This window comes from Rhinoraja longicauda, chromosome 25 (assembly GCF_053455715.1).
Source record: "Rhinoraja longicauda isolate Sanriku21f chromosome 25, sRhiLon1.1, whole genome shotgun sequence".
Taxonomy (NCBI): domain Eukaryota; kingdom Metazoa; phylum Chordata; class Chondrichthyes; order Rajiformes; family Arhynchobatidae; genus Rhinoraja; species Rhinoraja longicauda.
Genome location: NC_135977.1, coordinates 14,931,441 through 14,958,774, shown reverse-complemented (window position 1 = coordinate 14,958,774; position 27,334 = coordinate 14,931,441). Strand labels below are relative to the sequence as shown.

The following is a 27,334-nucleotide window of genomic DNA, read 5'->3' as shown; positions in this document are numbered from 1 at the left end:
TGGGTCCCCTTGCAGTGAATCAAAGTTAATTTATTTATTGTGTAGGAAGGAACTGCAGATGCTAGTTTAAACCAAGGATAGACACAAAACGCTGTAGTAACTCAGCGGGACAGGCATCTCTGGAGAGGAGGAATGGGTGACGTTTCAGGTTTACTTCAGCGTTTTGTGTCTATCTTTAATTTGTCTGCTTTCATTGTACATGCAGTAGTAGCATCTTGCCTCAGTTCCAGAGAGGCCTGCTGAAACAGCACTTACAGCTTTGTGCACAGGTTTGCTCTCACTACTCCCAGTGAAGGCAGAAGGAATGCAACGGTTCACCAGACTGGTGGGATAGTCCCACAATGAAATCAAAAGAGACTGGGAAAGAATAAAGGATCTTTTCAAAATCTGCAAGGTTCTCATTTGACAAAGGTAACATTGGAACAATTCTGGATCGGTCAGTAAAACAATTGTACGATTACAAGAGTTAATAATTTTATTGTGATGTTTTATGTAACAGCCCCAAATATCATCTCAAATCATTATTCCATTTCACTGTTGAATACACAGCCCACAAATTTATATTCAAATATGACTAAAATGGTCGGGATGAGGAGACATTGGTGGAAATCACAAACCATGATTGGAACAGAAAAATGCAAGAAATGGGAGATACGAATAATGCCTGCCCAAAATCAACAGACTTGGTTCCATAGATTAACTAATCACAAGTAGCTGCCCAGAAGAGGCTGCTACTCTCCATGCTGTAATGAATATGCTAACCCCTTGAGGCCCTTGCTAGTCAACAAGATCTTTCCCCACCCTGTACACATCTTACTAACATGGTCTCCTTCACCAAATACTCAGCAAAACACTCTTCCAGACACCCTGTGTAAATGCAGTTGAGCCCAAAGGTGTGTCGCAATTATGCTGTTGTTTGAGGAACTTGTTGGGATTGCTCCCAATTGGGCTGTGGAATGAGGCACACCAGAGATTAAGAGTATTTGTAACCTCAGTCAATACCATTTCCAAAAACAAACAGCTGATTTTGGAGACAGATCCAGCTCTGAGGCAAAAGTGCACTCACCACAGCTTTACAGAGGAAACAATGAGCTAAAATTAGCCAAGTACTGACTCATTGCCAAACTAATGATACGCTGTTGGTGGCGGAAGTGTTACACTTCAGACTGCAAACTGCATCTGCCATGGTATGTAACTCAGAGAAACATTAGCAGCCTGTGACTTCCAGTGGTCTTCAACAGCAATTGCAGACAGCAAAGCCACAACAGTGATAAAATACTTCAGTCACACTGATATGAAATTTGGGGTTCGGTAGATACTAAAAATCAAACCCTGTACCAGATTACCTTGTGGATACTGCCTACCATTTCACCATCCAAATCCTTAAAAACGTCTCCCAAATCTACCAGGAGTATTTTCTGATTCCCCAGACCACACTAATCTAGAATAGTAACAGGACACAAAGTTTTCCCTTTGTTCTTTTGATTGCTCCAATTTCATATTAATATTACCTGTCTTAATGATGCAGATTCGGAATAGCAAGGGAAATATCAATTAATGTAAGTTTTACTAACCATATACAAACCAGCAATACAGGTTTTGATTTCACGACGGGAAATGTCCGCATGTGATTGCAGGGATGAAAACCACCTCAGATACTATTGTGAACAAAAATAAACTCGCTGTCCCTGAAAACAGGCCAGGTTTTGTAATACTGTTAACTTTAGAAACAAATCAAAGCACCCCAAATTGCCCATTTAAGTAGACAGTATTCGTGTACGTTTATCGGGGTTGCAAGCAGAGCTTATAGTTCTTAACACTTGCATTTAAATACTAGATTTATTCGGTCAATGGATTGTTCCCAGGCAAACACTCCCATTCCCCAAATGTTAAACAAAAGGCATTTAATGGTTCTCTTCAAACAGCAAAAGCTCTCTACAAAAATAAGTGACACTAGCATGCACATAGACAAGAGGTATTTTCTGTGATCACCTAAGCATCAAAAACCTTCTGCAAATTTGATGTGTTGTAAACAAGTTTTATTGGCAACAAATGGAGTGGGAAGGCAAGCAAATGAAGGCTAGGTATGTTTGTCCTCCAGTTTGATCCATCTCTAAGCTTCACTGACTGTTTTACACCTTCCAGAACCAGAGGCCAGCATTATTTCCTTCCCATGATACAAGCCTAATGACAATATTGTGAACGCAGGTAAGCTAGGCAGGAAGAAAAGCGGGCTAGGTTCTATCATCTTGTAAAGGGGAAACACTCACAACTGGAACCCAAGACGTCTGAAAAGGGAAAACAAAGAAAAATGGAGGCTATTGCATATTCTCACAAGATATTTCAAGCAAAAGGCAGATCATTAGGAGTCCAGTGTAATAGCTTGGCAGGCAAGCCAAGGGATCTATAGTGGTTTGATGAAGAAAAAAAAAAAAAAAGGCTCCAGACATTTGTATGAGCAGATATATTGAGGCAGACCCAAACATATGAATGATTCTGCACTGAGCAGTTCATTGGGTCAATACTGCTGTCTCATTATGATCCACGACCTGTTCACTCAGCAAGGCCAGAATGACAAGGGGAGGAAAATAAAACAGATATTCAAAAACATCTTTTACAGGTCCTTATATTTGCTTAGGTTCTAAAAGCCCACTTCTAAACATAAGCAGGGCAATGATACCTAATCTATCAATCTGCTTTATCCACATCTTGAATTATTTTTAGGCACTAGGTACATACTTTGGTTTGATGGTGACTTGACGCTAAGTAGTCAGCCATTCCCCCTCCCCCACAGGAGCTTCAGAGGAACGGTCACGGCATTAGTTTAATGTGCTGTGAAAAACGAACCATGCTCAGCAATTAATTGCACCCATGTCCTCCTTATCTATTATTCTGGGCTGGGGAGGGGGAATGGGTACTCTGAGCCACCAAATGGATTCATTAAAAAAAACATCCTTTGTGAACAATATCCAGTCAGTAATAATTTGCAGCTGCCTATTAGTGGCAGCTACCATGTATTCACCCTGTTAAACTGCTGTGCACCCCACTGCCCAGATATTGGAATTGAAGGGTCAACTGATCTTCCTACAAGATTGGAAGAATGAAAGATACAGCATCGCCTTTGACTCCTCCCAATCCAGTGACCTTGCCTCAGACATCCATCAAGGCAGTTTCTGCATAATTATTCCTCAGTTGCTTTTTGCATCAGCACAACTGATAAATCTCATTTAGATAGCAAAGGGTCAGCCTATTAACATGAAATAGGTGAAGCACCCACCAGTTACTTGGTATGCAGGGTGATAAATTATTGACAAGCATTTTAATGTTGCATTGTAGGTGTCAATTTTCCACCCAGCTCATTAAGCCAGTGCACCTGTATTAAAACAACGTACTGGCTTAATCGTCACTAAAAATGAGAAAAAGTCAAAGGAAGCTTACTTCAAATGATTGGTTTGTTCTGTCAAAAGATTGTTATAAGGGGGCATTCATTCTTTACTGCCAGACTAACACAAAGGACATGTTGGCCTGTGGCTGTAAGAGAGTGTGTGTGTGTCAAGGTCAGAAACAGAGCAGCACTTAAACATGCCACAGACACATTCAACCTCTGGCTGCTCGAGTTCAACTCCTGCAGTCCCCTGCACCGAGTGCAGGCATAACAGGGCCTGGGCACTGCTCACAATCCAGTGGGTTACATGTGCTGGAAACTGATTCACTCAATTTGTTGTCTGGCACAGAACATTGTCCATCATTGCAGTTTGAGATACTTTCACTTTGGAAACCATGTCCAAAAGAAAAGACACCGATAATTCTATTTGAATAATTTCAGTCTGTTCCTTATTTTCTGAACAGCAAACAAAGGCTATTTGTTAAAATGAATCTTGACCTCCCTATTCAGAGATATGATAAGCTTCTTACTGAGTGAAGCACAAGCCCCTGGGCCAGTCTACAGAATACCTGCTCCCAAACCCAGAACGTCTTGGGTTGCCATTAACCAGCCCCTGACAAGATCCTTGTGGTTTTCAGCCTACCCCAGTAACCTTTATGGACTCGAGGGCAATTCTGTTCCTGTCCACCCAGAGTGTTTCCTCTTTAAAAGCTCACTTTAAAGGTGTTACAAAAAACTGTGACATCCATGATTGTTATCTACAGCTATCTATCTCATTGTATCCAAAAAATTGCGACTCCTCTACATCTCGTATACAGCAGCACAGGCTGGTATATACGACGCATTGAAAACGATTTAAAAACATTCTTATGAGTTCAGAGCCTGTTATTCACTCAGTTGTGAAGTTACGTGATCTCAAGATAATGCTGAATCTAGTCCCAGTAGCATTCCTACATGCCACATTTAATAAACATAGGAAGAATATCCATTCGACTGTTCCAAGTGTGAAAGGCTTGGCCAACTACAGACTGTTATCCCAGATGGCTAAAAGTTCCAATCGGCAGCTTGATCTAACGTGGTACTGGGACTGAGGCTGTTCCTCGCCTGTCTGCATTTCCATTTATTATTAGTATCATGTAGTTTAATGGTACATGGGAACAGCTCAGACAGATGTTAAATTCCAGCAGTTAAGCAGATACTCAAAAACCCAATCGCATTTCCATGGCAAAATGATGCGTTCCCCTCTAGTTTGGAAGCGACGCGCCGAATGTTGATGCTGACTGATGAACAGGCAGATGGAAGCGGCCAAATGCTCAGAGTTTCAGGTCACTCGTTCTCCTCTGGGTTCTGGGGGTCGATGATCTGAACATGGGTGAAAGGAAAGAGTCCTTGCCGGCCGTTCACTTCACCTTCCCACTGACCACTGATGTTCATCCTGGTCACTTTCACAATGTCACCAACCTGTTGGAAAAAACACACCAGATTTCAATTCAGCGTAAAATTAAGTTTCTTGTTAATCTCATCCATTTCTACATTTGGTACAGATTGCCAGTCAAAACAAAAATAGGAACCAAAGGAGACTGCATGGTGCACAGACTCTACGCGCTATGGTGTGGTCAACTCAAAATTTATGTACAAATTCCTGCCATCTTATTTACATTCAATTCAAACTTTTGATTAATTCTAGACAAATAATACTTTCAGCACAAATAATGCTTTTTTGAACAAGCTTATTTTTGGTAATCATTGCACTATACGATTCCACACCAGTGTTAGTTGTCACCAAGGATCCCAACAGGTTAAAGTACCAATACTAAAGTACATTTTAAAGGAGAAAACAATTAACACAACCTCCCCCCTACTCCCTTCCAAAGCCTTCCATTATTTCAATCTGGTTTACATGGAGGCTCTCTGACCCCCTTCTTGCCCACCGCCATCTTTACCCACCCCAAACCCAGTCAGTTTGTTGTATTCTGCTTGGAACAAGCTGGAATCCATTGAAGCACAGAGAAGCTCCAGCAACTTGTAGCAGCCAAATGTGTACTGCGGTGCTGGAGCTAGACACAAAATTCATATTGGCCCAGTTATCCGACATAACAGCTCCATGTGTTTAAGTTTAAATGAAACAACTGTTAATTAGCTAGAAATGCAGTAAGAAGCCAGAAAAACAGAAGTTAAAGAAAACAAAATACACTTGTTAGGAAAGTTTGAAGGGAGTTTTGACAATGCAACATGAATATTAACCATCAACATGTTGCTGATTGGTTCAGATCAGTGTCATCAATAACAGGTGAAGTATGCTGAAGCACCTTTTGACTTTTCCTTTTGTCTGACCTCTGATAATGTGACTTGTTTTGAGCCAGCCTCGCCAGAGGAAACATCATCTCTTCATCTGACCTGGCATTTCCAGTTGAATGCGTTTCACTTGGTTTCAAGATTAAACCAAATCAATTCGACCTTTACTGATAGCCATAACAATGTGGGAGGTAACTACACACTCAACAATTACAATACTTTTGTTAAGAGCACCCATAATGTGCTGATGATTGTCACCTCATGAGCCTCTTCATGTTAATCAGTGAAAGTGAACATGAACAGGGCTCATGTTTAATATATCAAGATCACAAGTCAGCAAGCTGCTTTTACACATGTAGATAATTGGGATCCTGGAAAGTTCAGCACGAGACAGCTTTCAGCCATTATGCATACAGCTATTTTTATCCCAACAATAACCCACAGACCTTTGAAATGGGTTGCGAGTGTAATGTTGGGACTCGGCATTTGTCATTGGTGACTTGTTGGTTACAGCACAGCCACATATAATCCAATCAGGATTTTAGTTGACACAGCAACAACATACTGGATGATGAGGAAAAACAGTCAGTGCAGAGGTGAACACCAGGTGGCAGTGGAAGCTGAAGAGCTTGGCACAGGTGCCAGCAACTGAAGCAAGCCTTCAAAACAGCTTATAACCGTACTGATGTCCACATCTTCTGCATTGAACCCCCACGTAGTCTTACAGCACATAAACACCCTTCATTCCAACCCATTCATGCTAACCACGATACCCTACCCAAGGTAGTCCCATTTGCCTGCGTTTTACCCATATCAATCTAAACCTTTCCCATTAATCTGACCAAATATTTTTTTTAATGTTGTTATAGTATATTCCTCAACCACCTATTCTGCCAGCTCATCCCTTTTTATACACCACTCTGTGCTAAAATGGTGCCCGTCGGGTTCCTATTAAATCTCTTCCCTCTCACCGTAAACTTTTGCCCTCTAATTCATGAATCCCAACCCAGGAAAACAAACTGTGCATAAACTCTATCTATGCCCCTCATGATTTTATACACCTCTATAAGATTACCCCATCAGTCTCCCATACTCCAAATAATAATTCACTACCATTCACCGTGAAGTTCTACCCTGATTTGATTTAGCAAAATGCAACTTTCCCAAATTAAATTCCATTTGACCTTCCTCAGCCCATGGACCCTGTGATCAAGTTTCCAATGTAATTGTTGATAACCTTTATAATCTTCAACCGGATCTCCCGGTTGCTAAACACTTTAATTCTCCTTCCCATTCCCACACAGACCTTTCTGTCCCGGGTCACCTCCATTGTCAGAGTGAGGCTAAACGCAAATTGGAGGAACAGCATCTCATATTTTGCTTGGGCAGCTTACAGCCCAGTGGTATGAATATGGATTTCTCTCACTTCAGGCAGTCCCAGCCAGCCCTCCCTCCCTCCCTCCCTCCCCTCCCCTCCCCTCCCCTCCCTCCCTCCCCTTCCTTCCTTCCTTCCTTCCTTCCTTCCTTCCTTCCTTCCTTCCTTCCTTCCTTCCTTCCTTCCTTCCTTCCTTCCTTCCTTCCTTCCCTCCCTTCCTTCCTTCCTTCCTTCCCTCCCTCCCTCCCTCCCTCCCTCCCTCCCTCCCTCCCTCCCTCCCTCCCTCCCTCCCTCCCTCCCTCCCTCCCTCCCTCCCTCCCTCCCTCCCTCCCTCCCTCTCTCTCTCTCTCTCTCTCTCTCTCTGTCTCTCTCTGTCTCTCTCTGTCTCTCTCTGTCTCTCTCTCTATCCCTCTCTCTATCCCTCCCCACACAAATCGCATTAGCCTCTTGTTTCCACCCAACAAACAGCTAACAATAGCCTGTTTCCTTTATCATCGTGACTTTTTTGCAGATCTTTCATTCACTGTTCTTTATCTTTCTAGATCTCCCTCTATCTTCCTGTATCCTTCCTTTGTCCCGCCCCCCTGACATCAGTCTGAAGAAGGGTCTCGACCCGAAACATCGCCCATTCCCTTCTCTCCCGAGATGCTGCCTGACCTGCTGAGTTACTCCAGCATTTTGTGAATAAATACCTTCGATTTGTACCAGCATCTGCAGTTATTTTCTTATACATTATGAAGGCAGAGATAGGACAGCCTAAAGGAAATTTTCTCCATGGTGTTGAGAAAGCAAAAGGGATAGGACATTTAAAGTTGCAAAATAAATATTACACCAGGAGGGCGTTAGAAATGCGAAATGCACTGCTCAAGCTGGAGGAGATAGGTACTAATCGTTTTAGCATTTTGATTAGCGCTTGAAATACCATGCTGTAGAAAGCCAAGGGCTGAGAGCTGGAAAATCAGATTAGTACTCGATTGCTGGTCTAGAAGGGCATGTTTCCATTTGTATGATAATGATACTGGATCGGAAAGAAAATCTTTCTAAAGGCTGTAATGTTTTTTTTAGAATTCCAGTGTTATTATCATACGGCTTGTACCTACAAAATTAAAGCCTTTTAAGAAAAATGAAATCATTTTAGTAAGATAGGGAATCCCGTCATAATAAGCAATAGTAAACAGTTTTAGTCTCCACTGTCACATCCCTTTCCCTCATGCTATCCTCACCCGTTGGAAGTTAAATTAAACCGACAATTCTTCAGGAACACCTATGATTCTCAGTTATGAAAGATCATGACTTAAGTTTTCCCCTTCCCAGAGAAAGTTTGCTAAATACTACGCAAAACAGTGCTGGAGGAATTCAACAGGTCAGGCAGCATCTGTGGAGGGAATGGACCGGCAACGTTTGGGCTGAGACCCTTCTTCAGACCAATTGTAATAATAATAATAGTGGGAGAAAGCTGGAAGATAGGTGGGAGGGAGACAAAGCCTGGCAGTGATCGATGGATACATGTGGGGGCGGGGGTAATTTTCAGGTGAGTGAAGTGATATAGGCTAGAGATGAAAAGTTGACAAAAGGGGCATTGGATGAAATCCTTGCCAGGTTTTATCCCATGCCCACCTCTCTTTTTCAACTTCACATCCCCCCCCCCCCCCCCCCCAAAACCACAATGTTTGAAGAAGGGTCCCGACCCCAAACATTACCTTTCCATGTGCTCCGAATATGCTGCCTGACCCACTGAGTTCCTCCTGCACTTTTGTTTTGCTCAAAGTTTCACCCGGTCGGTGCTAGATAACTTTTACAACGCTGGCTCTCTATAGCCCCCTCAACTCTCTCCACCTCACACTTTCATTTTGTCGAGATGCAGCTGATGTTTTGCTGCCTGACCAAAAAATAATTTCCTTAAGTACTTTCTCCCTTGGTCTTTACAATTGACCTCTTATATAGAGTTATCTAAAGTGGCTCAATGACAAATTTAGTTTGATGACAGTTCTGTGAAGTTCCTTTGGACTAGAGATGCAAGGTAAACAAACAAGCTGAGTGATAAACCAGTAGGTTGGAAGCCGAAATGCTGGACTTTTGTGTCTCTTTCTGTAACTGAATGGCCCAAAGCCAACTGTAGGTTCATGTTGCAACTACTCCTGCTGAGCTCAGCAAATGAGCATATGTTGAAAATCTGAACCTGTAACATCACCCAAATTAGCTCAGCGTGACAGGCAGCATCGCTGGATAGAAGGTGACGTTTCAGTCTGAAGAAGGGTCTCGACACGAAACATCACACATTCCTTCCGTCCAGATGTTGCCCGTCTATCTTCGGTGTAAACTAGCATATGCAGTTCCTTCATACACATCACCTGAATTGTTCAATATCTATCCTCACAAGTACAATATCTCGCTTATAAACTAAGATTTTGTGAAGACATTAAATCAATTAAGTCAGTCTATAGATTCATAACCTTCAAGTAAACAAGCCCCAGGGGCTGACTCCTGGCGTGAAATGTCATTCTCCTCATTGAGAAAAATGTTTCAGATCTTACTAAGTCCAATATACATCCCAAACATATATACAGGAGTTTGTACTCCAGTGAAATATATTTTTTTAAATGCCAATGCAGGAAACTTGAAAAAAAAAAAGAGAAAATGCCAACTAGGTATTGTTTGTGGGAAGAGAAACATTGTTTCAGGTCAAAGACCCATAGCAGCCTCATCAGTGGGCATATTTACACCAGTATCTGGAGGAAAATGCATTCTCTGCAAAAACAATAACTAATATTGCATACAAGTAGTAAATCGATATAAGGCATTTATATAAGCAGCTTTTCAAAACTTCAGGACATCTCAAAATGCTTCCCCAGCGAACATTGGTCTGAAGTTTATTGTTGTCAAAGTAAAGTGTCAAGCTCGTGCCTACGCATTTAAGCCTCTTAAAGCAACAACATAAATTTGATGACAATAGGGCAGAGGTTGTAAACGTCGACTTTAATCAAGCATTGGACAAGGTCCCTCATGATAGGCTGATCCAGGAAATTATGGAACAGGGGATCCACAGAGGCTTGGAAGATTGGATTCAAAATTGGCTTGGCTGTACAACCTCAGTGGGTCAGTCAGCGTCTCTGGAGAAAAAGGACGGGTGATGTTTCGGATTGGGACTCTTCTTCTGAAATAGCGTACCGACCCAAAGTATTACCTAGGTAGACACAAAATGCTGGAGTAACTCAGCGGGTCAGGCAGCATCTCAGGAGAGAAGGAATGGGTGATGTTTCAGATCGAGACCCTTCTTCAGACTGAAGGGTCTCGACCCGAAACGTCACCCATTCCTTCTCTCCCGAGATGCAGGCTGACCTGCTGAGTTACTCCAGCATTTTGTGTCTACATTCGATTTAAACCAGCATCTGCAGTTTTTTTTCCTACACAAAATATTACCCATCCCTTTTCTCCAGAGATGATGCCGCTGATTTACTCCAGCACTTTGTGTTTATTTTTGGTATTAACCAGCATCTGCAGTCCTTAGATTTTGATGGAAATGCAAAAGGGCTGATGAGGAAGCAGACATCAAGAATTGGTGGAGTTGTGGATAGTGAGGAAGGCTGTCAAATGATACAGCAAGATATAGATCAGTTTGAAACATGGGCAAAGAAATGGCACGTGAAGTTTAATCCAGATATTTTGGTCGCTGAACTGCAAGAGAAAATACACGTGGCAGGACGCTGAAGAGCATTGATGTATGGAAGGATCTTGGTGTTCGAGTCCACAACTCCCCAAAAAGGGCAATGAGAGCATTGAGTACAAAAATTGACAAATCATTTTGCAGCTGTATAAAAGTCTGGTTAGGTTGCATGCAAGGTATTGCATACAGTTTTAGTTGTGCATTGCAGGAAGAATGAGGGTGCTTTTGAGATGTTACAAAAAGATGTTACCAGTATGCTGCTTGGTTAGAATGTATTAGCTATAGACAATAGACAATAGACAATAGGTGCAGGAGTAGGCCATTCAGCCCTTCGAGCCAGCACCGCCATTCAATGCGATCATGGCTGATCACTCTCAATCAGTACCCCGTTCCTGCCTTCTCCCCATACCCCCTCACTCCGCTATCCTTAAGAGCTCTATCCAGCTCTCTCTTGAAAGCATCCAACGAACTGGCCTCCACTGCCTTCTGAGGCAGAGAATTCCACACCTTCACCACCCTCTGACTGAAAAAGTTCTTCCTCATCTCCGTTCTAAATGGCCTACCCCTTATTCTTAAACTGTGGCCCCTTGTTCTGGACTCCCCCAACATTGGGAACATGTTATCTGCCTCTAATGTGTCCAATCCCCTAATTATCTTATATGTTTCAATAAGATCCCCCCTCATCCTTCTAAATTCCAGTGTATACAAGCCCAATCGCTCCAGCCTTTCAACATACGACAGTCCCGCCATTCCGGGAATTAACCTAGTGAACCTACGCTGCACGCCCTCCATAGCAAGAATATCCTTCCTCAAATTTGGAGACCAAAACTGCACACAGTACTCCAGGTGCGGTCTCACCAGGGCCCGGTACAACTGTAGAAGGACCTCTTTGCTCCTATACTCAACTCCTCTTGTTACAAAGGCCAACATTCCATTGGCTTTCTTCACTGCCTGCTGTACCTGCATGCTTCCTTTCATTGACTGATGCACTAGGACACCCAGATCTCGTACCCAGGTTCACTAGGTTAAAGAGAGGATGGACAAAATTGAACCATTTTCTCTGGAGCATTTGAGGCTGAGGGGTGATTGATATAAAATTATGAGGCTTAGGATCGTCAGTCAGCGTTTCCCTCAGGGTAGAAATGTCAGATACCAGAGGGTTTAAGGCAAGAGAAAACTTAAAGGAGATTTACAAGTTGGTTTTTTTTTGCATTCCAATTTTTAACTCTCCAATAACGGCAGAAATAGAATATGGTTGTTTGATCATTTTCAAATTATGGGGTACCACTTCTGTTTAAAATCCTGGTTTCATGTGTTAGAAAATCAGAATTAGCTTTTCTAGACTCCTTTTCCGCAATTGAGTTGTTACTTCTCTTCCTTCCTCCACATATATTTCTAACATCTCGTTTTCATTGGAACAGACATTGGAGCAGTCTGCCCCCGTGACCCGTGACTCTTGACCCGGCTGGGGCATTCCATAGAGTCACAGCTGATCTGATTTCAACCTTCACTCTCCTGCAGACCAAATATCTATCATGGCTTAAAATAAATTTAATGATTCAGATTTCACTGCTCTACAGGCCCTTCCAGGGTTTCTTTCCTGAGATGTCCAAGCAGTTTACAAATCAAAAATGCTACCATGCAGACGGGAGTTTGGAAACTGGGGACAACATATGTAAGGAAGAAAATTCAGAACGGAGGAGACAGACCTGGTATGTAAGGGATGCTGGTTTAAACTGAAGGTAGACACAAAAAGCTGGAGTAACTCAGCGGGATCTGGGGAAATGGAATAGGTGACGTTTCCGGTCGAGATCCTTCTTCAGACCGAGAGCCAGGTGGAAAAACGGTCTCATCAAAAGCCAACCTACAAAGTGAAAGGACGCCGTAGCCTGTGGTAATTGGTGCACATTTTAGTTCCTACTGACGGGAGACCTGTAGTGTCTTAAATAACAGATGAAACAAGGATTTTAAACAGAAGTGGTACCCCATAAAAAGAGCACATGGTGGTCAGAGCAGGTTTTAAGGAATGCCTCAAGGAGAAAACAGGTAAAAGGGCAGATATTTAATGATGATAACAATGATCAAAGTCAGTAATAACCGAGGGCAGAATTACACAAATGTCACTGGCATTTAAATATTTTTTGCCGGGCTCAGGAGATCACAGAAGCATGGGAAAGTGTTTACATGCAAATGGACCAAATGCAGGTACATGGTACTAGTTCAAAATGCCAACTTGGTCAGCATGGACAGATTGGGCCGAAGGGGCTATTTCCATGCTGTACAAGTTCTTTGAATCTATGACAAAAACAAAATTTGAAAAATAAAGCACAAATCAGCCTTAAAATTAATGTTTGGTGCAGGATTTGCAAATCAAATTCGTTATGATGTAAAATCCTGCAGTCTTCAAAGGTCCATGACAAGGTTGGATCCTGGCACTGGAACCATCCGAAGAAAATTTGAAACTAAAACACGTATTGCCAAAATCACAGCACACAGGGGCTGCAGGTCAGACATTTGTCTGATAATTCCAAAAACCTGGGTTTGATTCAGATTTTCATTGCAGGCTAGGTGGAATTTACACATTCTCCCTGTGAGCGTGTGGCTTTCCCACAGTGCTAGAGTTTCTTCCCACATCCCGAAGTTGAACTGGCTGTTTGTTGACAGACTACTCTAAAAGACTGGTGGAGAACAGGGGCGGGATGTTAATGAGCATATTTTGAAGATAGGCAATAGGGAAGTGAGGAGCAGTTGGAATTCTGAGTGTCCGCGTGGACTTGATGGGTTAAATGATTTCCTTCTATATAGCAAGAATATACCAGAAATCACATCACACTACTAACGTAATCCAGCTACAGCACTTGCATTATTCTGGGAGGATCGTAAAGATTTTAAAATCAACCGGGGCAGCACTTACAATGGGGGCATGCACTGACAAACTGACAGGATAAACATTTGCAAAACCTCAGACCTTGAGCTCCACATGTCAAGCATCACAAACAATTATAAAGAAATTATATCAGTGTATGTACACTTCCACAAACAGATGTTGAACTAATCTTTTTTCAGAAATTCTAAATGAGGGATAGATATTAACTATAAACTCAGACTATCACTGGTTCTTCAAAACTTTGCCGTGGGATATTTTAAACATGTCTGAGAAGGCTGAAATTTAATACCTTGTCTCATCAGATAAATGGCACCTCATTAGTTCTCCACTCCACTTTAGTTCTGTGGGATCATCAGTCTGCAAGTCGAGAAGCCTCAAAGATAAGGCTAACTGAACCAATGAAAGTATTCTTTGCGGACCTGACACAAGGAAAGCAACACAAGCTTCAGGGAAACTGCGAACTTAATTTGTTAATCTAATAGTCAGTCATACATCATGGAAACAAGGTCTTCGGCCCAACCTTCCCATGCCGACCAAGATGATCCATCTATTCTAGTCCCACCTGCTCGGGATTGACCTCTAAACCTCGTGTCATATCTTTTGCCATAATGCACTAAGTTTGGTCAAATTAGAGATTTATCACAAGGGTTAAGGTTTATAAAAAGACACCAAGCATTAATCTGCCAGATTAATGAAGTAGCACAATTAACCCAAAACATACTTCCTTCAAAAGGCACACTGGGCACACTGCAGTAATGGGCCAGCAATTCTGAGAAAAGCACCATGGCTCATTTCTCTCCTTTGGAAGGTTTTCTCGGAATCTCAAACACTCAAAATACAAATTATTGGAATATTCAATGTTGATCAAGCACAACTGAAAGAGATCAATGATGGGCATCATTTTGCATGGCTGCACAGTACTATCTCAATGTGTTCAGTGTCAAGTGCAGATTTAGTCCAGTTACTAACAGACTTCCAGAGCTTTCACTATCACACTATTCCAACTCATGGCAATAGTACATTCAGTTAAATCAAAGTTGAAAACGTGGTCATTCACAGGTCTACTACCCTTATCCTAACCTACCACAGGTCCTCGTCTTAATCATACAGACTTGCATTTGTTCTAATTCCAGCAAAAATGGGTTTAATTTTTTATTTCTTACTGTAATTTCCCTCTGAGCTCAGTCTCTCTAGTTCTGCAACCTCACATCAGTAAGGGTCAAATGTCTGAGAGTCGACTTCAGTTTCAGGTCACTAACCTTTCATCAGAACTGGTAAATGTGGGCCACATAGGTTTTAAGTTGAAAATAAAATGTTTGGACAGGGAAGGAAAGGGGAATAGAGAACTGAAGGACATGTCTGTGACACAATGGAATGCAGGATTAAACAACAAAAAAAATCAAGATAATACAAATGAAGCAAAAGGTCAATATTAAAAGTGTGAATGAAAACAGAATCATGATCTGAAATAATCAGAGAAAATTACAGTGAATAAGGAATGAAGAAACTGGACCAAAAAGTCTGGGAAAGCCGACAAATTGAACTTGTAGAATGCAAGTAATGCTTCACAATGAACAATTAGATGAATGAACTATGGTATGCCACAGATATCAAATTTCCATCTTGTCTGTTGAGTTATTTGCAAACACAAAATACAGTCAAATGTTGGGGGTGGATGGGGCTGGGGGGTTGTTTAGAGGGAGAAAGATAGGATCTTAAAACCTGCTTATAAATCCACCTGATGCGTGGTATTTCCAGCAATGTTTTTTAAAGCAAACGATTCATGCCAGATCAGGCCTGGAGAGGTATAATCTAATTGCAAAGATACACAAACTAAACTAATGGTGGAAACCGCTGATGATTGGCAGAAGAAGCCCTCCTTCTCAAACAGAGGTCAACCATTTCTGCTCTATCAACACACATTTGCCAAGCTGGACTCATCATCACTTTGAACAACAACTCCACTCACTTCCTCCAGATCAATGATATAGCTATGGGTACTTGCTTGAGCCCAAGTTGTTCCTCGGTCTACTTGTACACCTGAACATCTGGGCATGTACCACAGCCCTAGTATTAGCAACACCCAAGACAGATTAAGAAATGTAACCGGCCCATGGCACATTAATTAATTTGGTCTCATCCCACCAGAGAAACCTTTAATTCCAATAAACTAACTCCCTCTCCCCTACTACCTTATCTGCAATGAAGACTGAGTTGACTGAGGAGAGGGTGCTGCACCAATGCAGAGGTTTAGGCCCCAATGGGCCCACTTGGTCTAGTATCCTCTAAAGCAGGCAGCGTTCTGGTAAACATCTTCATCAACGAGAAAAATAGTGCAGATGTTATTATCAAAAATTCCAATTGTCGCTATTTGACAAAATCATTTAAATAAACCCCATCTCCTTTTCAAAGGGCAAAAATTGCATGTAAATAGTGCACGTCTCAGAATGGTAATGACCGACTAATGATTTTGAAGAATGGGAACAAATGCGTTTACCTGACACAAGTCAGCCTTTGAATAAATCCTACACTCTGCAATAACAAGCAAATTCCCTGAGAACAATCTGTTCAACACATATAATTCCTAAAGCCAGCAAGAAGAATGAACACTAGTATATTAACTAGTTCCCAAACTCAGACATACTATGAAATTGTAGCTTCTTTAAATTGCAAAGACGGGGCAAGAGTTGCAATAGAACATAGACAGACAAAGTTCAAATGAGTGCATCTCATTTATTATTAGCTGCTTTGGACACACAAAATTAGATTAATCAAGAACTGTTAAATTTATTGTAATTTCTTTCTAAAATTAGTTTAGTCTATCATTTAATTTAAATAGGACATGAATCATTTGAATTAGAGGTAGTGGACTGGGGTTACTTAAAATACTTTACTCTCCAGTTTGTTAAATTGATCTCTAATTGCCCAGCATGATAATGCTGTGTTCAGTTTCCTCACTGGAGATCTCCCCGTGGCTATGACTAAATTTTGAAAACTCCAAATATCATTTGCACTCTTAGCCCCCTGCTAATGTCTTTTCAGCTGATGGGAGATCATGACATTGCAGGGTGTGTGGACTGATATGTGAAAGTTAACTCCCCACTCCTGTTCCTTCCTGTAGGTCATATCTAACCTCTACTTACCACTTCCACATGACAACAGAAATGAGGAACTAGCCTGGCAAAAGTAATAAGTCTGTGAAGCTGCATTTAATTATGAAACTGAAGGGTTATATTGTCATCATGGCTAACTTCAGTGGAACATGCTTTTGCCCAAAAAACAGATACAAAGGAATAGAGGACCAGTCTCATTCAATGTGACCATGGCAGACCTTCAACTTAACTCTAGCTGCATCATGATTTCTTTATATATTTATACTGCAAGTAAGCAACCTCACTCGGAAGGGAAATGTATTAATTTTTATTCAGTAAAGAACCAAAGGATCTTAATCTGCAACAGGCAGGAAAAAGTATAAACATTTTAATGTTCATTTCCCATAAACACAAAGTGCTGGAGGAACCCAGCATGTCACGCTGGGTACCCATCTTCAGACTCTTTTGTCCATTCCTTCCCTAAATGCTGCCGAACCCGCCGAGTTCTTCAAGCACTGTTTTACTCAAAATTCCAGCCTCTGAAGTTGTCTTCATTTATGCTCTTGTATCTGGCCTAGTAGTTGAGGCATTAGAAGCATCAACACCCATTTACAATACTGCCCATTTGATTGCTTGCATAAGCACTGAAGCATTAGAACAATGGTCTAATGTGGAAAATAGACAGACAATCTGTACGCCTCACGATCAAAACGAGAATGCAATAGTGATGAGATAATTTTACTTGTAATAAGGGCTAAATCTAGGCCAGAACATTGGGACAATGGTGGTTTCTACACCTGGGGGGACTGAAATGAAGATTGGTAACCTGTCTGAAGATTGGTAACCAGACTTGCATACACTTCATAGAGGCAATGCAGAGCTTTTAGTTGGGTGCCAAAAATACTTTCTCCCATGCCGACCCCTCAGTGACCTACTGTTATAATGAAGTCCAATGCACGTTTGAGGCACACCTTCCATCTGGCAAGTTGCAGCCTTCCAGACCTGGTACTGAATTCTACAACTGGCCTGTTCTGCTGCATGTCATCCATCTATAATATTGACTTTATTTTTAAAAAACCACCGTAACAGAGCCTCAGACATTTCCATACCATTCGGCATTTATCAGCTTTAGTATTCTTTTGTTGTTTTTTTCTAACTACCCTCAGTACCCCAACAATTAAACAGCTTACAACCACAACCAGTTTGGCTTCACCCTCAGATATACCATTTATCTGATCCATCCCTTCCTTTCTGCAGCTTAAATCAACTTTTCCTCTTTCCCACTACTGAAGAAGTGTTTTTGACCAAAAAATTCCACAATGCCAGTAACTGTGTTCGTTCGAGCAGTGTGTTTTTGCTACAGATTTCCAGCATCTGCAGTTCTTTCATTTTCACATTGTGATTATTCCCTTATGTATTTAGAAATAGTCCTTTAGGATATATATTTTAAATGTATCCTCTTGAAATCAGATCGATAGTCAGTTACCGTCTTGTCTACTAAGTTAGTAATGTGCAAATGTGCAGAATAATATAGTATAGTGATGTAGCACAGAATCCTAGCAAAGTTACCAAAGTGGTAGTATAACTAGCAGCCTTCTGATTCGGGAGCAAGAATACTACCATATGGGCTGTGGTGAACACAAATGGAGGTCAAGAAACTGACTCTTGCTTTCATCAACGTACATAAATGGGGCTACAGCATTCAAAGGACATGGACGGCACAGTGGCAGTGGGGCTGTCTTGGAGCGCTAGAGACCAGGGTTCAATCCTGACTACGGATGGTATCTGTTTAGTTTGTACGCTCTCCCTGTGACTGCGTTGGTTTTCTCCGGGTGCTCCTGTTTCCTCCCACATTCCAAAGACGTGCAGGTTTGTAGATCAATTGTGTTCTGTAAATTGGCCCCAGTGTCTAGGATGCGAAATTGGGATAACATATAGTGTGCAGGTGACCATTATCAGCGCGGACTTGGTGTGCCAAAGGGCCTGTTTCCACGCTGCATCTCTACACTAAACTCAGAAAAATGTTACTTCAGTCTTTTAGTCCTATTACAAAGAGGTTGGAGGTTTGGTTAAGACAAATGCACAAAAGATTATAAATGTTTTTAAAAATCTACTGAAATTCATGTGGATGCAGATTTATGTACAATGATCTTTGTACATAAAGTTTTACTAATGCTGCTTTATCTTATCATTTTTACAAATTTATCTTAGATAAATGTTAAAGGTAGACATAAAGTAGTGGAGTAGCTCACCGGTCAGACAGGATCCCCAGATAAAAAGGATGGGTGAGATCTCAGGTCCGGAAGAAGGACCCCGACCCAAAATGTCACCCATCCCTTTTCTCTGGAGATGCTGTGTGTCTCACTGAGTTACTCCAGCACTTTGGGCCTATCTTTAGTGTATATCATATCTGATCAACACTGGCGGTCCCTCAATTGAAGCTTACTTATTTTGGCAAGTCCCAGACACATACAAGTTTGAAAATTCCCGATCTCCAAATCAGCCAGATTAGCTAATTGGAGCCAAGCCTTTAAAACCCTGTGAGGGGCCTAGCCCCTCAAAATGAGCTACCTCCTATTATATACTCAACGAGCCATCTTCTCAAATTATCTTCTACCATTTAACACCACACAGTTTTCATGCATACCTTTGACCTTCCTCTCTCCACTTTCTCAAATATCTGTTATCTAGACCAAGTATGACGGACCATTTTTACATCTCTACTGAGGGTCCCTTGGCTGCGAGTCCTTGACCTTTCATAATTAGGAACTGAAATGGCGTGGTTGACTCAGAGGTCCTGTGAAAGTGTCCTTTTCATTAAAAAAAACATCCGGCAACCCCCCAGTATATAATTTCTATGGCCTGGATGAGCAGTTATAGACACTTGCGCGCGTTTTAGTCTACTACTTCCAATATTTGGAAATCTGGTATGGAATAGGCATGGCCAACTGGGAAATTGACATGTCAAAAATGGTCAATCACAGGTACACAAAGAGGTCTGTTGACAAGCTCACCTATCTAAATTCCATTGTTTTACTTGTTCTTAATTAAGCTTTTATGTGAACAAATATTAACTTGATGTCTTGAAACAAGATCTATAGAGGAGGGGGTGGCTGCATCAAAACAGGAGAACTAGCTGCTAATTACAGATAAACAATCTTAGGCTCAGCCTCGGTATGGAGGGAGATAGGATGAGACTTAAGAGAGGCCAAATTGAGATACAAGAGCAGAAGGATGAGGGGGGATCTTATTGAAACATATAAGATAATTAGGGGATTGGACACATTAGAGGCAGGAAACATGTTCCCAATGTTGGGGGAGTCCAGAACAAGGGGCCACAGTTTAAGAATAAGGGGTAGGCCATTTAGAACGGAGATGAGGAAGAACTTTTTCAGTCAGAGAGTGGTGAAGGTGTGGAATTCTATGCCTCAGAAGGCAGTGGAGGCCAGTTCGTTGGATGCTTTCAAGAGAGAGCTGGATAGAGCTCTTAAGGATAGCGGAGTGAGGGGGTATGGGGAGAAGGCAGGAACGGGGTACTGATTGAGAGTTATCAGCCATGATCGCATTGAATGGCGGTGCTGGCTCGAAGGGCTGAATGGCCTACTCCTGCACCTATTGTCTATTGTCTATTGTCTAAATGCAAGGAAATACATGCAGGCCCAAAGTTGTATAAACAATTCTACTGGCAACTTTAAAAAAATTGTTTCTATAGCAAATTCTCCTCTCCACTGGGATTTACCTTTCCAGGCCTCTTTCTGGACTGTTCCAATACCAATGCCCAAAAGCATCATGCAGCACAGGCACTGCTTTCCTTTTAATAGTATAGCCATAACAGAAACAAGCCAAGGTTCAGGAAGCCAGTGGCATTGTAGACTTGCAAAAATGTAAGTGACTTCCAGTACAAGATTGGAAATGCTTCTCTGAGAACAGGAATTCTCAGTATTTTGGATATTGTATTTTTTTAAATGAGGTTACATTTGCCCTAAGCAGTCAATCTCCTATTGGGTGGGCTATTTGGAGATCAGATCAAAACCATGAACAGAAGGCAAAATGCACATGCATTTCCTCTCCCAAAACTTTGTTTAAAGTATGTTATTTTGTTTTTACCCAAGTGCCTGGTGTGTGTGGCCAGAGGTGGTAGAAGCAGATACAAAATCAATATATATATAGACATACATGTGAATGGGAAGGTGATGAAGGGATATGGACCATGTGCAGGCATATTGGATTGTTCTGCTGCAGTGTATTAGTGTCAAAGAAAGCCACCTCACCCCTGCAATACAGCTGTCTGGTCACCACTGGACCAAGATTGTGATGAATGATGGACTTGAATAGGCCTGACAAAATCTAAACTGGGTATTATGCCACCTGATAGCATTGTTTACGATACCTTTTATCAATTTTCTGACAACTGAATAGTTTGGATGGTAATGAGCCAGATTAGATCTGTCCTGCATTTTATAAATACATCCCGAGCAAATTTCCACACTGTTCAGCGGGTACTATTGTCATAACTGTACCTGAACAACTTGGCTTAATATGCAGCTTGTTCAGTGGTCTTCAGGACTACAGGTTAGATGCTCAGTGTTCTTTAGCCTCATCCATCATTCAGATTTTTCTTGATATCCAATAAATAGCAGAAAGGCTTCGGAGATGGTCAGAATTTCAAGAGGAAGCAGAGAAGGATTATTCTTTTTTTTTAAATTATCCCTGGATGATGATTGAAAAAGGTTCAGTCTTGTCCTTAACATGCCTACTGGGCACATCATTGTCAGGTGTGTGAATGCATTTGAAACCACATCCAATGAGCTATTTAATTGCTCATCATCCACAACTGAATTTGGTAGGAATGCACAGCTTTGATCAGATTTATTAGTTGTGCAACCACTTAGCTGAGGCTATGACATACTATTTAGCATATATGATCCAGTATGGTAGTCATTGGATATCCTTCTGCAATCATGGAATCAGCAATTATTCTATGTCTCAATTCTAATAACGTCATTATCAATGATTTCAGTAAAAGGTATATTTTGTAGATTTGATACAATAATACATCTCACTTTAATTGTTGGCCTACATTTATTTTGAACGATTACGTTTTTTGTGCACTCTTAACCAATGGGTGTCTCAACAGGTAAAAATAATCTTTTGTGGATGGCTGAAACAATAATTCTCTTTATTTAGATATAACAAATAAGACCGTAATATTTTGGGCCAGAGAAATGGAGGAATACTTCAGTCTGAAACCCATCATAATATGAATAGGAAGGGTCAGTGAAATCAATAGTGCAAAGAAGCTGTCCTTAAATATTAACAAAAAAAAAAAAAATGGAAAAGTCAACAGGGACAACCAAGGGGAAGCTAAGCAAAAGTGAGAAAAGACTGTGAAATTAAGTTATTTCATATTTTAAGGTCATTCAATAAATACTGACCTTGCCAGTCAACAACAACCAATGATTGGCTAAAACAACAACATTCAAAAACTTAGGATTCGGTCATTCAGTCCTTCAAGCTCAGTGCGTTCAATGCGGTTAAGGTTGATCCTCTATTTCAAACCACATTCCTGCTCTACCCCAGTGATACCTGGTATTCGGACATCTCTTCTCCTAAATAGATTAACTGCCTCTATTGCAGAGAATTAAGAGTCTACCACCCTTTATGCAAAGGAATTGGTCATCTCAGTCAGAATGTCTTATCTTGTATCCTGAGATTGTGACATCTCATACTGAACTACCCCGTCAGGACCAAAAGAAGAGTCATCCCAACCTCCAGTCTGATTCGCAACAAATTTTGTTGGCGGCACGGTAGCGCAGCGGTAGAGTTGCTGCTTTACAGCGAATGCAGCGCCGGAGACTCAGGTTCGATCCTGACTACGGGTGCTGCACTGTAAGGAGTTTGTACGTTCTCCCCGTGACCTGCGTGGGTTTTCTCCGAGATCTTCGGTTTCCTCCCGCACTCCAAAGACGTACAGGTATGTAGGTTAATTGACTGGGTAAATGTAAAAAATTGTCCCTAGTGGGTGTAGGATAGTGTTAATGTGCGGGGATCGCTGGGTGGCGCGGACTTGGTGGGCCGAAAAGGCCTGTTTCCCCGCTGTATATATATGATATGATATGATTAAGATTTCACACCCTCCCCACCCTTTCATTCGCCCAAATCTAGAGGCCTAGTTGATCCAATCTCTCTTCTTATGACAAGCAAAGATCGAGGTTCAATCATGACCTTGGGTGTTGTATGTGTGACGTTTGCATGTTCTCTGTGACTGCAAAGGTTTCCTCCAAGTCCTCTGGTTTCTTCCCATATCCTGAAGATGTGCGAGTTGGTAGATTAATTAGCCCCTGTAAATTAGCCCTAGTCAGTAGGGAGTGGATATTAAGTCGATAACAGAACTAGCGTGAGCAGGTGATCAATGAATGGTGTGGGCCACGGGACTGTTTCCATGCTGTATCTTTCAACCAAAAGATCTCAATATAGCACCATTAAAATAATCTTTCATCTTTCCCATCAGTGAATGTCTCAGATTTATCCACATTATACTGCATGTGCCACGTATTTCCTTATTCACACAACTTTCAAGATTGTCGGCATCATTTTCACTATCCCACCAAATCCTATGTCAAACTTGTTATATAGTTTCATCATCATCCAATGTACTGATGAGTACTGTCAATATTTAGGCCCCAATTACCATTTGCTGCTCCAAGGGATGCCCATTTATTGCTACCAGCCTCCTGCATCCCAGGTTATCAAACCAAGCAAGTGCAGGCGACACCCTCCCCTGTATTAAGTAGAAAGTGTGTGGGGGGGGAAGAGAGTGAAATTGCATTTCTAGAAAATGGTCCATATCACGATTTTCCATAATGCATAGCTGTGTCATCTGCACGCGTGTCAAGAAACAAGAAAAAGATTTCTGCCAGTGCAGGGGCTTGCCTATGCTGGTCTGCCGAACGCATTATTTTAATTTTACGAACTTATCTCTAATGCGGGACTTAATCAAAGTTCTTCTAAAAATGCAAGTACAGCACATCAATTGGTCTCTCATATTGATTCTTTCAGTTAGATTTTCAATAAACTCGCAAAGTTTGGCAAACACGATTTCCCTTTCACAGATTCACGTTGAACCAATCTCGCTGATATCTTCTAATCTGCTATCAGATCTATTATACAAGAACCTCTCTATTTTCCCCACAACTGATGTTAACCTAACTGTTTTGTACTCCCCTTTTATGTATACCCTCCTTTGTTAAATAATTGAATTAGATTTGCTAGTTTCCAATCTGCACAGATCGTTCTATAATTCATAACATTTTGAAAGATAATAATCAATGCGTCCACTACTTGCATTGCTAGATCCACAATGCAAATTATCAGGCATCAGGAATGTATTAATTTCAGTGCCAATAATTATTCCAGGAAATACTTTTTTTAAACCAATACTAGTTTCCCTTTATTCCACATTTTCATTTAGGTTATTGGCCTCTTAGTCATTGGAAACCTTTTTATGTCATCTTCCTTGAAAACAAAAAGTATTTAATTGCTATTTTAACACAAGGTAAAAACTCCAATAATCTGTTGTCTGACGATTCAGAAATTCCAATGGTTCAGCATCTGGTTCACCAGGTAATATTTGCATTCTCCCATCCACTTGTTGGTGTTTTGTTGTTCATATGAAGCCTTAATTTTCTTTTGCTAGTTTATCCATATCTTTGCTCGCAATCCCACTGACCACAATCCTCAGGCCTGCTTTTACTGACAACTTTGTATAAAGTAGTTTATAGGGACAGGTGCCACATCTTCCCATCTCCATCCCTTTCTGCAGACTGTTCCTTCCGCAACTTCCTGGTCAACTCGTCCCTTTCCACCGAAACAACCCCCTCCCCAGGTACTTTTTCCTGCAACCAGAGGAGATGCAACACCTGTCCCTATGCCTCACCCCTCGACTCCGTCCAAGGACCCCGACAGTCTTTTCAGGTGAGGCAGAGGTTCACTTCCTCCTCCAACCTCATCTACTATATCCGTTGTTCCAAGTGTGGACTCCTATACTGGCAAGACCAAGCGCAGGCTCGGCAATAGTTTCGCTGAACATCTCCGCTCAGTCCGCCTAAACCTATCCGATCTCCCAGTTGCAAAACACTAACTTCCCCCTCAAATTCCCACACTTGACTTGACCTTTCTGGCCTGGGCCTCCTCCATTGTCAGAGTGAGGTCCAGCGCAAACTGCAGAGGAACAGTACTTCATATTTTGCTTGGGCAGCTTGCACCCCAGCGGTATGAACATTGACTTCTCTAACTTTAAGTAACCCTTGCTTTTCCTTTTTCTCCATGCCTCCCCCTTCCCAGTTGTCTACGACTACATTTTATCTCGGTTTGCTCTGGTGTTACCTTCTCCCAGCTAATGACCTATTCTTCATTTTCTTTCATCTCTATTCCCTTTGTCCTATTTCCACACCTTACATTTCCATATCTATGTATCTCCCTCTTCCCGACATCAATCTAAAGAAGGATCTCGACCCGAAACATCACCATTCCTTCTCTCCAGAGATGCTGCCTGTGAGTTACTCCAGCATTTTTGTCTATCTTCAGTTTAAACCAGCATCTGTAGTCCCTTCCTACACTTTTCTGTAAAGCTTATTTGAACCTAATGCTATATTAACATTTTGTAAGCCATTGTACGCTTATTGTTCCTTTTTCCTATTGCTCCCAAAACAAATGTACAACAGCTGCAGATTTTGCATTTGTTTGATAAATGATAGTCACTAGCCAGTTTACATAAATTAGTGTCCTCCATTATTACTTCATTATCCTTTTTACACGCATCTCTAACTTTCTATCTGATGCTTCCCCTGAAGTGTATTTATTGCCGAAAGGCCTACAGATAACCCCCACCAACATTTTCTGCCCCTGGTGCTCCTAGTTCCTCCCAGCTAGATTCAACTTCTTAATTTTGAGCTAATATTGATTTTTGATTTTGCTTGAGAAACTTTTTATACAAAGCCAACCTACCGCATCCTTTTGACTGTCTTTCCTAAATATCCAATATTCTTAGATTTGAGCTATCTGGGTCACCCTATTTGTCTCCAGATCATTGCAACATTTTTAGATCACATTTTTTAGCCTCTTTTACAGATTCATACCCAATTTATTTTTAGTGTATTCTTGTTAATAAACTGTCCTTTCTTTGGCATAATTCTGGTATCCCGCCTATCATTTTCTTGCTTCTATGTATTTTTGTTAGCATTCTGGATTTCTTTCCTTCTCCCCATCCCCCACAAGATCACAAGCCTACCATCATAACTACCTAACTATTGATTTGGGGGTAAATCTGGTTGAAACATGGTTCAGGTTTAGTCCACCACAATTCTCCTACGTTGCACAGGTCTTCTCCCACACCAATTTATAAGATATGCATTCATCTCCCTGACTCTTAACCCTGTGCCAATTTGCTTGCAGCTCAAGTAATAATCTAGATATCCAGGATCAGCGCTCTGCTCCTATAATTTCAGGCAGCAAAACATTATTCTAGTGTTATCAATTATAATTCCTTCGGACAATTTTTAAATAAATTGTTGTCCAAATGCAACAATTTATTTGACTGAGCCAACATCCTTTTTATCATTTAATGATAGAAACATAGAAGCTGGAGTAGGCCATTCGGCCCTTCAAGCCAGCAGCACCATTCAATATGATCATGGCTGATCATCCAAAATCAGTACCCCGTTCCTGTTTTATCCCCATATCCCTTGATTCCTTTAGCCCCAAGAGTTAGATCTAACTCTTTCTCTTGAAAGATCTTCCACCATATCGCTGACACCCACTTGGCTCTCCCCATACCTATTCACTTGTTTAAAAATAACTGCACCATCTTCCAGTTCTGTTGAAAAGTTACAAACTGAAATGTTAACTTTCCTGCTTACTGTGCGAGTTGCTGAAATTTCAGCCTCTCGTTTATGAAACCAAATACGTTTGCCATGAGCAATTATGGAACAGGAAAACTAAAAATGTTTTTCAGTGTTACAATAAATGATGTTGAGGATATTGCCTGGAATGCTGCATGCATCCCAAAGTTAGGTAAAAATATCAAGGTAGGCCAAATTTCAGTGTTTTATCCGGATAATAAAGATGAATCTTATATAATCTAATCACTGCAAATTTCTCCATCAATCATTATTGCCACACCCAATGTCTCCATGAGAAATAGTGCAAGGAATTTAAAAAAGGATGGACCAGTCTATTAAAGTTGTTAGCTTTACAATTCAGAAGGCTCCTGTGTTATCCCCAGTTTCTGCTTGGCAGCAGATTCAATATTTTCAGTTGAACCCAGACAAGATAGTGAAAACAATAGCCATTATGGCTTGTGTTCCTAATCACTGCCCAGAGTTAAAAATGATCCAATTGAAATATGTCCATGTGGGCACTGTACGGTGCAACATGAAGCTCGGTTTCAACATTAACTGCCAAAATTCATATTTAAGCAGAACAAGGTATGGCAATCCGAGTAATGCTGAAATTTGGCCTGATTGTTCCAATGGTGTGCTTCAGACCATGACCCTTAATTTTAGAGTGATGTATTTAATTTTCATCTTGAGTCTGCAGGGCGCAAGTGCAAGTGTCACTGACGCGCACAATTCTGCAA

General features: G+C 41.3%; 1 protein-coding gene across 1 annotated transcript in view; it reads right to left on the bottom strand.

Moving 5' to 3' along the window:
• Positions 1 to 453: 453 nt before the first annotated feature.
• The window catches only part of crkl (v-crk avian sarcoma virus CT10 oncogene homolog-like), a 35,344-nt gene continuing 8,463 nt past the window's right edge, over positions 454 to 27,334 (bottom strand). The window contains exon 2 of the mRNA XM_078421333.1: positions 454 to 4,846. Coding sequence (XP_078277459.1) covers positions 4,712 to 4,846 — 135 coding nt within the window. The 3' untranslated portion in view covers positions 454 to 4,711. The remainder of the gene's footprint in view (positions 4,847 to 27,334) is intronic.